We start from the raw sequence: 15,824 nt of genomic DNA, 5'->3' as shown, positions 1-15,824 counted from the left end.
CTAGCTGCAGGAGGAGACCTAGTCGAACACGTCCTCTAGGCGGCAGCTGGTGTTCAAAGGCACCTACCAATTCATAGATAGTCAGGGCACACTGAAATCTGTTGGTTTTAAATGCGTAAGCACTTCTATCCTTACCCAAGGGAAAAACTGTCCCTCCATCCGTCCCGTTAGACGATCGCTTTCAACACAGCGCCCACAGCAGTGAGCGAATTCGCCTGCGCGATGCCTCTCGCTTCAACGCCAACGAAGCGGCGAGAACACAGCGCTCACGCAGCTCTCAGGGCCTGCCGCACTCTGCTGCTTTTGCAGATCGCTTTCAAGATACGGATCGCTCTGCCTCGCCAGACATACCTACCACCCCAGCACGGTTAATCACGGTTCATAGTGGTTCAGTGTACCTAATTAATGTTGCATACGTTTCCTTCCTTTGCTACATCTCCCTAGACATTTCATTCCACGTCTACAACCGCTGCGGGCTATCTACAACCCCAGCGAACAATGCTTCTACTCGCCCCTTCTACGTCGTCTGCTGCAGGTCTCACTTAACAGTTCGGTGTTGCAGCCGCGCTTCCCCGTTTCACGGTTCTTTCACAGTCGTTCTCTGAATTGTGCGAAAGACACCAGCGTATTGCCATTAAACACCACGTCAGTACTTCGAAATGCTTACGCATCATTCAGATAAATCCCAGGGAAGATTCTGCGTGGATTTCTTTTTTGTGTGTTCGTGTAAGTGCAGATGTCCGATTGTCAATTCGGCTCATTTAGAAGTGTTACATTTACTTCCTTGAAGACATCGATTTTGCCTTTTCCATGCACGTGAGTCGCTTCCAGATCTGTTTATGTCACTTTTATTTTTCGCCACAAACCAGTTTTGGCAGCACGTATACACCAGTATAAACTCTAATAAAATATAAAACCGCCAGTTTAATTTAACTTTCGTCCGAAGGAAGTTCCTGGCGCGAAATATACGTGGGCGCGCACTCTTTCGATGCGGTGAGCACAGGCGGGATTTCGAAACATTCTGTGCCTATTCCACTGCTTTTCTCGTTTCGTGCGTGGTCACAGCGGCGGTTCGTAGAGAGAGGAAGGAACACCTACGAAGCCGCGAAACCTGCTGTTTGTGCTCCTTCCGCACCATGATCAAGGTGCCAGGCGCAACAGTTACTTTCAGTGAGCTTATATAAGGGTGCTGCTTTATGATGCGGGTGGGGAGCGCGGTCACGTGGTATTTTTCATTTATCGTCGGGTTTAATTACCAGTCTGGAAAAATTTTACGCAATTAGTACGTCACTGAAAACACCTCTATCAGATGTCATTTGGGGCTAAATGCCTCATTGACACTTTGATAATTACGACAGTATTCTCGGGTTAGATGATAATTATAATTGCCATATTAAAGATCAGTAACGAAAGAATTACTTGCGGCTACTCGACTGTACCGGAAACAATATGCAATAGGTTTTGTTCGAGTAACGCAATTGCTCTTTCTTTAAGCCTTGGTGCATGATAGTTGAAACACGCTGTGTGGTTCACTCAGTAGGCGAGATGACGCCAAGAGGGATTCGCTCGAAATCAGAATCAACAGCAGTCATGGGCAGCAGCTCTTATACTTGGACTCACAGAAAAAGAAAGAGAGATACTGCAGTTACTCCGCATTGGCGAAGCAGTATTAGCGATATCAAAGTATGATACGAATACATGAAGGAAGATTACACTACCGCGAGACGCCAGATTCGTGGTGGTGACAGTAGACTCAGGCTGTGAAAATGAACTGCCTCATACTGTGAGGTCTTGTATATACTCATATTATAAGGCCTTCACTTCAGTGAGCAATTCTTCGAGGTCACACAAAGTTTCTTTAAGTACCACTGTTAATAAATGTTACAATTGAGTAAATCAAGATATATATATATATATATATATGTGCAGTTCGGAAACCTGTTTTGGACCCTGCGTCACCCCTCCCCCGGAAATACTAGAACATTCCCCCTTTGTATTACGATATTTCTCAGTAGGGCACGATGAGTGAAACAACGAAATGGCGCCTGGGATTGGACCAGGACAAAGGGTGTATGCGAGGGGTTCCCCGAGCGTTGGCAATGCGGAACAGTTATTCAACGTCCATCAGCACTGTTTTTAGGAGGTATTATGCTGAAGTGAATGAGTAGTGGCTGTCAGTCGAGATCTATGAAATCTTAGTGCTTATTGAGTATGACAGCGTCTACTTAGAGTATTCACTTGTCTGGTTTGCGTGCTTCCTTCTTTTGTTCAATTGTTTCGGGAAATACGGTAGCCAGCATGTTGCTACTCTATTTTCATGCTATTTACCATGCCCTTCTCTCTGTCGTAAGCCCTGTGTTCCGTTTTCTTAGATGCATAGTAGCAGACATTCAGGCAAAACGAGAACATGAGAGATTGAAGTGCAACTCAAGTCGAGGAATTGTTTGGACAGAAACTGAATGTTGCTTCTTTTATTTTTATTTTTCCCTTCGATCTCTGTTGCTCTTCGCTTTTCATTGCAGTTGCCTTATCTCCTAATATGTACTAATCTTTTCTGTGCTGTATGTGTGATTCACCTTGTTTATTACCGATGTTTTCACTTTATTATTATTTTGTGCTTTTTTTGTTTTTTTGTATTAGTACGATGTACAAGCTGTGACGAATGCCTGCCCCCTCCCCCTCATGTAATACCCTCGTAATGAGGGCCTTTGGGGGTACCTTGAATAAATAAATAAAGTTCATGTTTGGTACGGATATATATATGAAAAGCACTAACCTTGAACAATGCACCATTCGCCACAAATTAGAAGGAAGATGACGCTTGTTTGAATGAATGTGGTCATGCTTGTAGTAGTATATGATAGCTGCCGACCTAAAAAAGGTAAGAACATTGAAACAGTTGGAAGAGTGAGGTATCCTAAAACGAATGTCCGAAGCATGCCAGTAATTTGACATCGCGAGCAACTAGGAAAGTGTAGACGTGACATTTCACAAGAAATGTCCGTGAACGCATTACTTCAACTTTTGCGATCCACTTACTTGTTCACATCTATGATATGAACGTGCTTCATATATTTTCTTCGTTTTGCTTATTGCTGCGCATGCGCATTCGCTGAAAAAAGAAAAACGTCACAAGAGTAAAATGTAATGTGTCAGAGCTAATGAACTCATGAAATACGCCTTTCGAGTACCGGTTCTCGCCTTTCCTCAAGTTGAGAGACGTGTCACCAATGCAGTCGCGCAACCTTCCTGCTGACGAAAAAAAGCTTCTAAAGGCTTATGTGCGACGGTGTAGTCAGCATCTTAATATTGTTACGGTGCAACAAGGAGTGGCGTCAGTAAGAAAAATACAATTTGACGTGTAAAGTTTTTGAATGTTCTTTTTGTGTTTTTGTATGTCTTTAATCTAATATGTAATACCTCAAAAAAGTAAATCAAATTTACAGCACACAATTCTAGGCCAATCCCCCAGTGTGAGTATGGGCCATATTATGAGGCCATTATCGTCATCATCATCATCATAATGATCATCAGGTGCGAACAGTCTCGACAGCCATCTTGTCTATGTATCGTTGCCTTTCTTATATATATTGCAAATACGCATATATATTTCACTTCCGCAACGTAAGAAACTGGTGAGATGCGGGGTACCCCCGAGAGGCAACAACGGAGCTCCCCAGTAGTCACCTCAGACTGGACAGCATGAAGAACCAAACAGGACCCCAAATGGCGCAGCCTACATCAACCCCTAGGATTGTCCTGACTCAGCCGCGGGATCCAGAAACTTTCTGCGGCGCCAATCACTACGACGTGGAAGACTGAATCGCCACATATGTGCGTGTAAGTGCCCGCGACAAATGTAAAGCGACGATTATGTTGACTAGCCTGGTGTTCTACCATAATAACCGCGAGGAAGAGCTTAACGACTGGGACACGTGCAAGCTGAGGGACTTGTTCAGCCGTCCCACTGGGTGGAAGAGCACCCCTAACAAACCACTAGTGACCAGAGTCCAAACGTCCACAGAAGCATACCTCTCTCACATCCAGGACGTGCTGGCTCTACGCCGTAAGGCCGAGAGCGTTATGGCTAAGCCAGACAAGGTCGGACATGTACTGAAGGGGATCACTGATGATGTTTTGACCTGTTCGCGTGCAAAAATTGTGCAATAGTACAGGACATCATAAAAGAGTGGGCTGGTGATATAATTGGCACGAGGGCCAGAAGTGGCCAAAGAGCGCCATAAAAGAGTGTCAACGCTTTGAGCAAGCCAAAAGCCGCCGCATCGCAACGCATTCGCACGTCTTCCGAACAGAGCTGTGACGTCCACTTGTGACGACAGGGGAGGAATGCAGCGACCATGATCGCCAAACGACCTGAGGCGGATTGTGCGGCGAGAACTTGAAATCATGTCTCCTGCAGCCCTTTATTCCTGCCCCCGTGAATGGAACTTGCCTACAGTACCATTTTTGCAGGCAATAGTCCACGAAGAAGTCGCTAATCTTGGAGTTCATGTTGTATGTGCCGTTGCCGCTTTACAGCTACTTAATGCTACTTGTGCATCACCGAAATCCAGCAGAGTGGGGCACCGCAGATGGTCGGTCAATCTGCTTTGCCTGCGGGCGTGCAGGTCACGTTGTTTTCCACTTTAATAACCGTACTGTCTCCTCCCCTCCGCGACAGCCATTCACCAGTTATTACCGCCCCAAACAGAGCCAACGTCGTTACCAGCCCCCATTAGAACCGCAACAGCCAAACAATGACCTTCGTGCAGCTTCTAACAATCCCTGGTCATCATTCCCAGGTCACCAGACCCGTTCGCCACCAGCTCATCAACCATCGTCCTTACTGCCGCAGGATCGTCGCCCACGATCTCCGATGCAGCCCCCACGCCCGCCTCTGGAAAACTAAGCGATGCAGCTCCCGGAGGTGACGCAACATTGACGACTCTACCGCAAGACCCTCTTTTCATTTTGCCGACCAAACAGAACGTGATGGACGTTGTAGTAGATGGCGCCAGTGTCCCAGCTCTAATTAGCACTGTCACGCACACTTCAGCGATGATGACTAAAGTTGCACGTTGGGCTTGTTGGTACATCATGATGGAGGCAAAAGGCGCAGTGTATCAGAAACGTGACAAAATATCAAAGCCGACACACACGTTTGGCGCCCAACGCGTGTGTCGTCTGTGTTATTCTTTTGTCCGGTTTCTGATGCGCTACGCCTTTTGCCTGCATCCGTGATGAGGGCCCGATTACGCCGACGCCTCAACGAAGTTCTCACACTCACTGCATCACACAACCTCCGCGTCACCAACGGAGGAACACCTGCCGTGCTTGGTATGTTTGCTGCTCGTATTGACACTGCGGGGTAGCTACCAACTATTTTCTTTGCAGTTTTCGAACAATTCCCTAACGATGTTATGCTTGGCTTATACTTTTTATCGTCCCATTCATTCCTCTTTGACTGCGTTTGTAATGTCATTCGTGTTGAACTGCCCCATGGCTGCTATAGTCCGAAGACATCCGCCGGTCGTCTCAAGCCACTGCGTACGTTGAAGTTGAACTTTCTAATTGAAGTTTATTTACAACGTAAGTACACTGATGTACAGTGCTCACGGATTGAAATAGGACACGGAGCATTTAGTACAACCCTACATATGTGCAAAGTACGCGAGAGCACAATGTCATGTCGCTAGGAATTTGGTCACCAAAGGTGACGAGGGCTCCGATGTAAGTGTACGCGCCAGAATTACGTCGATGTGACACGAACTGCAGCCGGTTGAAGCGAAAGTATGCGCATTACTTAGCCCTAAATTGACGCGTTTCATTCCGTGAGCACTGTACATACGTGGTGGGGGTGGTAGGATAAGAGGTGCGCAGCGGCAGCTTCGCTAGTCCCACCTCCCCGTGAACAACAGTCAGAAGCATGGCAACATATATTCGTTGTACTTACTTGTGGCAAGAAAATTATATATATATATATATATATATATATATATATATATATAGTCAGAACCGGCCCCGAGCGTAAAGCGCTGGTGATGCGCCTGACTGACCGGGACATTGTAGGTACATTTCATACGCTGGATATGCGCCGGGCTAACCGGCGCTTCTTCTTCGTTAGAATATATATATATATATATATATATATATATATATATATATATATATATATGCACCAAGAGCAGAAATGATAACCTTGTATTGGTAAAGAACTTCTTTTGCATTGACACCCAACAAAGTTAATATTCACACACAGAAATGTTTGCGGTAATGTGTTCTTTCATATATGACATGTGCTTACATAGCTTATTTGTTTGTATTTGTTAAGTGTGGAGTGAAGGCAGTAGGAGAGTGAAGGCCGTAATTAGTGCGTGGGTATGGAATTGCCCAACGTTCGGTGCATTGATTTAGGCGAAAAGCAGAATTCTGTTGCAAGTTTGCAATGTTTTTTTATATAATTAGTACCCTTAATCACACCACGTTTAAATGAACACATAAGTTAATACTTGTAAAGGTGGTCTATTCGTTAAATTTTAAGCTTCGGGAATACATCACGCCTATGTGCATTGTAAGGCAAGTCTGAAGTAGCGCGTAAGGCATTCTTTTGAAGTGAACCTGAATGACCTAACGAACTTAGTATTGAAGGTCAAAAGCGTGGCAGTTTGGGCGAGTTGGTATGTCATGACCGTTTTAGGCTTGTAGCGCAGCTCAGGAAGAGCAAAAAAGGAAGGAGGTAGGGCTAATCAAAGGGAACGGAAAACAGCGCTCACTCTGTTTTCCGTTCCCTTTGATTACCCCTACCTCCTTCCTTTTTTGCTCTTCCTGAGCTGCGCTACAAGCCTAAAACAGATCTTAGTATTGTTTGACCAAACGAAGTGACAATAGCGCAGGTACGAAGCAAATCGTGCGTTATAAACCATGACTTTCGTGGTATTGGTAGTAACCTCTAGCATCTGCGCAACATACGTAACGCTTCACTAAGTTTACTTTGCAAGTAATTAGTGTGACGGCCCCATAGTATCAGTTCATGAAAGTACACTGAAATTTTTTGTTGCAGTGGAGAGTTATATCTTCGTGTCACTGACTGCGAGGCACTGAATGAGATCGCGAGGCGTGGACTTCGCTCTACAGAGGAACGCTTTTGTCTTGAAGAAATTTAAGCGAGGAGAGTTTTTTACCGGGCAGTTATATATTTTGCTAAGTATTTCATTACCAAATTGATCAGTTCATCCTCCTTAGTACCTGACAAGAACAAACTCGCATCATCTGCGTAAATAATACAGTAAATTGAATCATGAATATTCACAATGTCATTTGTATTAATGATAAATAAAAGTGTTCCCAATATGCTACTTTGAGGCACTCCCTAGTCACTACGTTTAAACGAAGATAATTTTCAATTTATTGATAGCATTGCTTTCTGTTGGTTATGTAACATCCTATTAAACCTAAAACTTTTATCCGTCCACCCTAACAATCCAATTTTTCTAATAGTGTTCCATGGTTAATACTGTCGAAAACTTTTGAGAGATCTAGGAATACTTCCGATTTTAGTTTCCTTGTCCATTTGATTTCAAAATTACTTCTGTTTACGAAGAGCAGTTTCAGTCGAGCGGCATGACCTGAAATGATGCTGAAACGGTGGTAAAACAGTACACCTAATTGAGGAAAGCTGTCATCCTCACGAGGATAATTTTTTCTAGAACCTTTTGAAAACAATGCAAGAATTGAGATTGGTCTATACCTAGGTTATCTAGTTCTCCAGCTTTCTGCATTAGATTTACCCTTGCAATTTTATCTGTTGAGAAAAAATGACAGAGGTTAAAGACATGTTGTAAATGTAAGTGACGCCAGGCATGAGCAGGTCAACAACAAAAAGAATAGGTTGTATTTTCAATCCGTGCATATCCTTACTTTTGGTTCGTCTAAAGTTTCTGAAAAAAATAAGAACTTTAATGTCATCTTTCCCATGTAGATACAACAACGTGTAAGGGGTCTACGCAAATGCATCAAGGCATCCCTATCTTAAGTGCTTTGAACTAGAGATACAATGTTACCAAAAATTTCGTTGGCTAGCACTTCATCTTTAAGAACCTCATTACCAATCTTGAGCCCTTTAATAGTGCTGACGGGTCGCCTTGATGATATAACAAAATTCAGCTTATTCCATGTCTGCTTTGCATCAGCAATATTGTTGTAGTACGTCAAAGGTAGTGGAACAGCATCAGCATCAATAGCAACAACATGAAGAGGGCAGCGAGGTAGAGGAGTACGACGTCAGTACCGGCACCCATTTGCCCTACGGCTCCCTCATATAAACGCCTACCACACACCCCGTAACAGAGTGGTGGAGGTGCTGGGTAACTAAGCGTACAACGACGGAATCGCAAGCGCATGAACCTCGTCGCAGTCGTCGACAGGCGGGACTTCCAGCGTCCTCAACAGCAGGCATGTTCCGAGAAACTGAAGCTCCAAAGCCGACGGGCTCTTCGCAACTTTGCCGGGACTGGCGGTGAGGACGTGGACGAATGTTTGAAGCAGTACCGACGGTCGAGCAAACATAACGGCTAGGACTCCGCCGCTCAGCTGTTGAATGTTCTGTTCTCGCTCACGAATGCTGCTTTGATGTGGTACGACAACGACGAGAGCAAGCTTACGATATGGGATACGTTTGTCCAAGAACTGAAAAAGTGCTTTGGGAACTCCGCAACGAGGGAGAAGCGAGCTGAAGAGACCCAGTCCCAAAGGGCGCAACTCCCTGGTGAGACTTGTACTGTGTACATAGAAGAGGTCCTCAAGGTATGTAGACTCGCGGATTCTAGCATGTTCGATGAAGATAAGCTGGGTCATCGTCTTAAGGGCATAGTTGACGATGTATGCCAGTTCTTGATAGCCAAAGAAAACCTGACATCTGTGGCGTCCAACATAGCCGTACGTTTGAAGCACATAAGATGAGTGGCGTGGCACCGAAATTTGGCCGTTTGACTAATGTGCCGACATTGGCTTTCGTTGACGCAAGCACACCATCCGACCTGTCGTATGTGATACGACAGCCAGTCCGGTAAGAGCTCCTCCGGTGCCACGAAATCGTCTGTTGAGGTAGCGGAGCCTCTCGATCCAACAAGCCCGGACCGAGGAGCCCGAGAGGGTTGCCACCTATGTCGTGGCAACCCTCTGATAATGCAGCGAACGTGGACGATTGTAGAGCTGTGCTTCCGTCTGAATCCACGAACCGGCCTCGCTTTAACAACGAGCCGCAGCGCCGCACTTCTTATCCGGGGCAGTGGTACTGGACCACTTATTCAGCGTACAGAGAACATGACGATCATAACAGATACTCCGTGCTCGCTGGCGGAAATCAAGGCTTTGAGCAGAACCGTGAATGCTGGCCTCCTCGTGTGTAGTACAGTTGCAGTGTCCCTGGCCACATCAGCAGGTTTTGCGATCGCCGCCGACCATTCCGGGAAGAACCTCCATTAGTGACGTGCCAGTCAAATTATCGGCCTTATTCCACGTCATGGCCTCCGTGCCCGCAAACCAATCGTTGACTTCATCAAGGTAGCTTCCGGAACCCATCACCAGCCAACGATCGCAGCTTCACGCCACCGCCTACTCCACGTGCTCCATGGTCTCCATCGCCGCGGCGTCGTCTCCTATCTCCACCACCATAAAACTAGGTAGTGCGGCCCGTAAGGATGACGTCGCTGGACACCGTTCGCTGCCAACCGACATTCCTCCGCCAGTTTTTATGCTGAAAAACAAAGTTCACGTGCTTGTTGACGATGTACCTACAATGCTTTTATGAATACTGGGGTAACAACTTCCATGATGAGCGTAAATTTTAAAGTTCTACTGAAATAAAAAGTGATGTTTTCTTGATACAATATTTCTACGTTGTGTAGTGTCAGTGGTGACACGTTGTGCCCGGTCGGTATTTGTACTGCGGATGCGCATTCGTGCGGCAAAGTATTTACCACTGAATTCGCCGTTATTCCTCGATCCACGCACGATGTTATTTAAGCATCAATTTTTTGCAGAAGTTTCGTGCGACCGTTAACTATCGAAGCGGGGAGCTTTCGGTGCAACACGGGGTTATGACAGGACTCATGGAGAACTTGCCACGTGAAAACAGTGCCTTTTGCGTTTCTGAGGACATCGTCATTCCGCCGGTCATTTGCTATGGTACCAACCCCGCCACATTTGATGCCGCAAAGGAGCCTCTTCATTCAACCTGTCTATAGAAGAACGGTCTGGTTCCGCATTCTTTAGTGTCGGTAGCTGAATGTCACTCTTAACTATGGACAATGAACTACGCGGCCCAGCCCAGACTTCTCCATTCTGGCATGAAGCTCGCTCTCCTTAAAGAAGAGACACCGGCGTTACTGGCTGTACTTGAAGCTGCAGACGAGCCCTCCATCCCCGCACATCGAACTCGAAACTACTTCAGATGGTGACCAAGTCGCTCAGCACGAGTGAGCGCTACACGCTATTGGATGTTCTATCCAAGCACTCACAAGTGTTTGACTTTTCTCGGACTGACAAGACGTCCCAAATTCCGACGTTTCGAATACGCCATTGTACAAATACCGGATCAATGCACCCTACAAACCAGAAGTCTTGCAGAGTATCCCCGACTGGGGGGGACCGAAAGTTGATTGGCGAGCATGTTCAGGAAATGCTGCACAAGTGGATAATTCGGGAGTCCGTGAGTGCCTGGGCTGCACCTCTCATTCTCGTGAAAAATAAAGATGGAAGTTGGCGATTCTGTGCTGATTATCGGCGGCTAAAGATTGTTACCAAGAATGATGTCTACCCACTTACGCTTATAGATGATGCCTTAGACTACCTTCATTCGGCTTCGTACTTCTCTTCTGTAGACTTGAGATCTGCCTACTGTCAAATCCCGATGCATGCCGAGGATGACGAAAAAACAGTGTTCGTAACACCCGATGGACTTTTTGAATTCAAAGACACGCCATTCCGCTTGTGCCACGCACTTGCCACTTTTGAACGATTCATGGATAGAATTCTGTGAGTTTTAAAGTGGCAGATATGCATCTCCTACATCGACGATGTTATTACATTTGGGCGCACATTTCACCAGCACAATACGCGTCTCGGCATTGTCCTCAGCTGCGTACAGAAGGCTTGTCTTGCGCTCAACTGTAAAAAGTTCCATTTTAGGGAGCGCCAAGTCTTCGTGTTGGGACATGTTGTGGAAAAGGACGGCGCCAGGCCTGACCCTGCGAATACAGAGGCTCTTAAAGCATTTGAACCACCTCAGTCTGTCAAACAACGTCGAAGCTTTCTAGGTCTCTGCTCCTACTTTAGACGGTTCATTCCTCGATTTGCTGACGTCGCTTATTCCTTGACAAGCTTCCTGCACAAGAACGCTGCTTTCGAATGGTCGCCTGATTGTTCGGCTTCCTTTCGACAGCTGAGGTTTCTGCTGACGTTGCGACCGATCCTCCGACACTTCAATCCTACCGGGCCAACGGAAGTCCGCACAGATACGAGTGGTGTAAGTCTGGGTGCTGTTCTGGTTCAGCGCTTGGATGACAAAGAACACGTTATCGCCTATGCAAGCCGGTGATCAAGTAAACCCGAGCGCAACTACGTGGTGACTGAGCATGAATGTCTTGCTGTTACTTTTGCGGTGCAGCGATTTCGGTCGTACCTGTATGGGCGTCACTTTACGATCTTCACCAATCCTCATTCTTTATGTTGGCTCGTAAACCTTCGCGAGCCATCTAGACGCCTTGCGCGATGGGTCCTGCGTCTGCAAGAGTACAGCTTCACTGTATCCTACAAGAGCGGCCTACGGCGCGCTGATGCCGACTGCCTTTTCGGGATGAGTCTTAGTACAACGGAATGCGACGCCGACAGTTTTGACCACCTGGTCGCATCCCTACACCGCGATTTCCCAGATGCCACAACCTACGCAAGAGAGCAACATGGTGATTTTAGTTTAGAGCCACTTTTCTCTGAGGGCGAAAGAGCCGACATCATGTAGTTTTTGTGTTCGGGATGGACCGCTCTCTAAGAAGAATTTCTCCGCGACAAAACATCAAGATTCACGGTATGCAAAAAGAAGAGAATGAAAACCTTCTTGATAAGATGAACTGTCTGGCACGTACGCTTGAGCTTCCCGAGCTATCAGACTCTGACCTTGATTCCCTTCATCGGCTGCATCCACGCGCTGGTAAAAAACCTGTCGTGATAGCTCGCTTCCGATCTGTCATGTTGAAGGAACGGTGGATGCAAAGTCGCTCACGTCTTCGGGAGAAAGCACCAGACTTGCGAATTTTCGATAATCTAACTGCGATGAACAAAAGGCTTTTATGGCTAGCGCAAACGAAGGGAAAAGAAATGAAGTACTGCTTCGTGTGGCAAAACAATGGTCATGTTTTTGCACGAAAGAATAGCGGTGACAGTGTCATTCGAATTTGCCAAGAAAGTGACCTCGCGAACGTGGTTTAATGTTAGCGCTTCAGGCATTGTTTGATAAACTTTATTCTTTCCTATGGCGGTTTCATGTTCTAAGTCTTATCTCGATTTCGTTTGTTTTCGCGATTTTGCTTCGGAGGAGAGTAAGCACTCGAAGTTCTTTTCCTTTTATCATTTAAACGCGCATAGTTTACAGAACAAAAAGGACCAATTAAACACATTCTTCACGTCCTTAGGCTTTGGGTTGATATTTTGGCCTTTACGGAAACTTGGTACAATACCGCTGAAGATGCAATCCAAATCAACGGTTACAAACCTGAATGCTTGAGCAGGTGTAGTAAAAAAGGGGGTGGGGTTGCTTTATACATAAAAAACGCTGTCCATTATGAAGTAACGGCTGAACACTGTGCTATGTTGTCCAACTACGAACTTCTTTTTGTCAGATGTAGAACTTTCATGATTGCCGTTGTTTATAGGCCTCCCGCTGGGTCTCTGGTTGAATTTTTCCGTCGATTTGAAACATTGCTTGATTCTCTGTCGTCACTGAAAATGCCTGTGGTAATTTTGGGTGACTTTAACATTGATTTGTTGCAACCTGCTAACACATCAGTTAATGAATTTGTCGACTTGTTATCAATGTATGGCTTTTCAAACAATATTGCTCTGCCTACTCGCATCTCTGCATCCAGTGAAACCTTGATTGATTTGTGTCTGACTAATCATGATGAAAGTGACGTGAAAGCGGGAGTGCTTGTAAGTGCAATCAGTGATCATTTACCTTTGTTCTGCTTCATTCCTAAGCGCACCTTTCCACAGGTTACCATAGAACACTCGACAAAAACTACACGGGTGATAACTAATCGCGCGATAGATAACTTCCGTCCAAATATTGCATCTGTAAACTGGAATGAAATTTTAGATAAAAATAAATCTGATTCACACCTTTTGTACAACAGTTTTCTCGAGAAAGTTATTGAAATTTACGAACATTCTTTTCCTTTGGTAACTGTTACAAAGCTTAAGAAAGCGAGGAAACCCTGGGTTACCTACGACTTCGTCAAGAGAATGAAAGCACGAGATAAGCTCTTCAGCAACTTCCTGAAATATAAGGACGCAGAAATTTTTAAGCAATATAAAAAGGTCAGGAACAGGTTAAATGCCGACATAAAAAAGTCACCTGTTGATTACTACGCTAACAAATTTACGGACATTCTTTATGATCCTAAAAAAACTTGGCGAACTCTAAAGGACCTATTGCGGCACACAAAAAATAGCATTCCCCAGGAACTTACGTACGGCGATAAAGTGCTAAGTGGTAAATCCCTCGCTGAAGTATTCAATCAGCAGTTCTTGTGCTTTGGCTCCTTTGACTCAGAAGTTAGCAACAGCTTTAAGGACTATATTAACACCAGTTTGCAAAATACTATGTATCTTCGTCCTGTTACACCTACAGAAATAGCACACATTATTAGCAATTTAAAGAACAGCTCTTCTTGTGGTTATGACGGTATTAAAGTAGCACCAATTAAAGCAGTCGCGGATTTATTATGCAATATTCTTTGTGACATAACAAATATTGTGTTTTCTACAGGCACATTTCCGGATAACATGAAGATTGCTAGGATCGTCGTCTTGCATAAAGGTGGCACAACTGATTGCATCACTAATTACCGGCCGATATCCATACTTCCAGTTTTCTCTAAAATTATTGAAAAAGCCTTAAATTCTAGAATAACTGGACACATGCAAAAGCATAACCTTATATCCTCGAATCAGTATGGCTTTCAAAGGGGTAAATCCGCTGAATCTGCGTTACTTCAAATGCGTGATAAAATTGTTGCCAATATAGAAAACCAACAATACACAATAGGCTTATTTCTAGACTTTAATAAAGCATTTGGTTCAATTAAACATGACATACTTTTTTTCTAAATTACCCTTTTATGGAATTAGAGGCATTGCTTTAGACTTACTGCGTAGCTATGTATCACACCGCTCCCAATTTGTGGAAATCAACAGCATAAAATCAGATTTAGCAGACATTATGTATGGCGTCCCGCAGGGTTCTATCATAGGTCCTACGATTTTACTTCTTTATATCAATGATAGCGTGGAGATACCAGAAAGACCCGATATTGTATTATATGCCGACGATACAAACGTTTTTTTCTCCTCTGATAACTTCTCTACTCTATTTCGTCTTATTAACAACTGGTTAAATTCCCTTTCAGTGTGGTTATCGGCTAATCAGTTGAGCCTAAATGTTAAAAAACAAAATATATTGTTTTTACTCCTATTAAAAAGCCAGTTAAGTTCGCATCTTCTTTAATACTTCAATCGCAACCACTTGAAAGGGTTTCCCAGTACAAGTTCTTGGGTGTACTCTTCCATGAAAATCTACGGTGGACGCATCACGTAAATTATATTAAACGTAGCATAGCACAAATAATTGGTATGCTCAATAAGCATCGCACGCTGTTACCTTTAAAACTTAAACGTCAGGTATACTTTTCTACTATTCATTCTAGATTCCACTATTGTCTACTTACTGGGGCGTCACTTCTAAGGCTAACTTGGAAACTCTATTCCGAATGCAGAAAAAGTGTGTTCGTATTATTCATAACCTATCGATGTACGAACATACCTCTGAGTACTTTCACCAGGACAGTATTTTGAGTGCCACTAGTCTATAAAGACAAAAGTTATCCGAAAAAGCATTTTTAGAATTCATAAGTAATCGTGAGAACTTTTTTTCTATATATACTAATACCACAACTAACTACACCTTAAGAGCTAGGAACATTATTAAGGTAAAAACTAGAACATACTACGGTAATCAGCTTTTACAGTGGCAGATTCCTAATTTACTTGATGATGAGCATGCTTTATTTGATATCATGCAACATTCCCCAACCATTTCAATATTCAGAAAGAAATCAAAAATGTATTTTTCGAACAATTGACACCTGTTCTTTGAATTTATTTTCTGTTTTTCGACTAATATGCAATTTCATGCGTTGCAAGGCTTTTTGTTCCCATTTGGCTTTTGGCCTTCCTGTATCTTTCTGTACGTACTTTATTTCTTCATTTTCACTATTTGTACTTATTGTGTTGCATTGATTTATTGTATGTATAATTGTATCATCCGTATATATAAGTATGTATATGTGTGTATTATGTGTATATATGGATACATATTTTTGCACTGTTGTCTGCTGTGCTCGTGGCGCCAGGGGCCTAGTCAGGCGTGTATAGTCTCGCCTCTTGCTCCGGCGCCATGACAATCTTCTATTGTCAAAATTATAATAAACTTCAAACTTCAAACAGGTTCGCGGTTTCTTCTGGTGGTGCCTGAAGCCCTCCGCTCTTCTGTG

The 15,824-nt window shown here is 44.3% G+C and overlaps 1 protein-coding gene across 2 annotated transcripts in view; it reads right to left on the bottom strand.

Moving 5' to 3' along the window:
- Positions 1-15,824, bottom strand: part of LOC126534730 (uncharacterized) — a 99,126-nt gene that overhangs the window by 65,593 nt on the left and 17,709 nt on the right. For both annotated transcript variants that reach the window (XM_055072571.2, XM_055072572.2), the window contains exon 2: positions 2,777-2,872. In XM_055072571.2, the coding sequence (XP_054928546.1) occupies positions 2,777-2,843 (67 nt within the window). In that variant the 5' untranslated portion in view covers positions 2,844-2,872. The remainder of the gene's footprint in view (positions 1-2,776; positions 2,873-15,824) is intronic.

Source organism: Dermacentor andersoni, chromosome 7 (genome assembly GCF_023375885.2).
Source record: "Dermacentor andersoni chromosome 7, qqDerAnde1_hic_scaffold, whole genome shotgun sequence".
NCBI classification, from domain to species: domain Eukaryota; kingdom Metazoa; phylum Arthropoda; class Arachnida; order Ixodida; family Ixodidae; genus Dermacentor; species Dermacentor andersoni.
The sequence above is the reverse complement of the archived record's forward strand: the minus strand, read 5'-3'. Positions and strand labels throughout refer to the sequence as shown.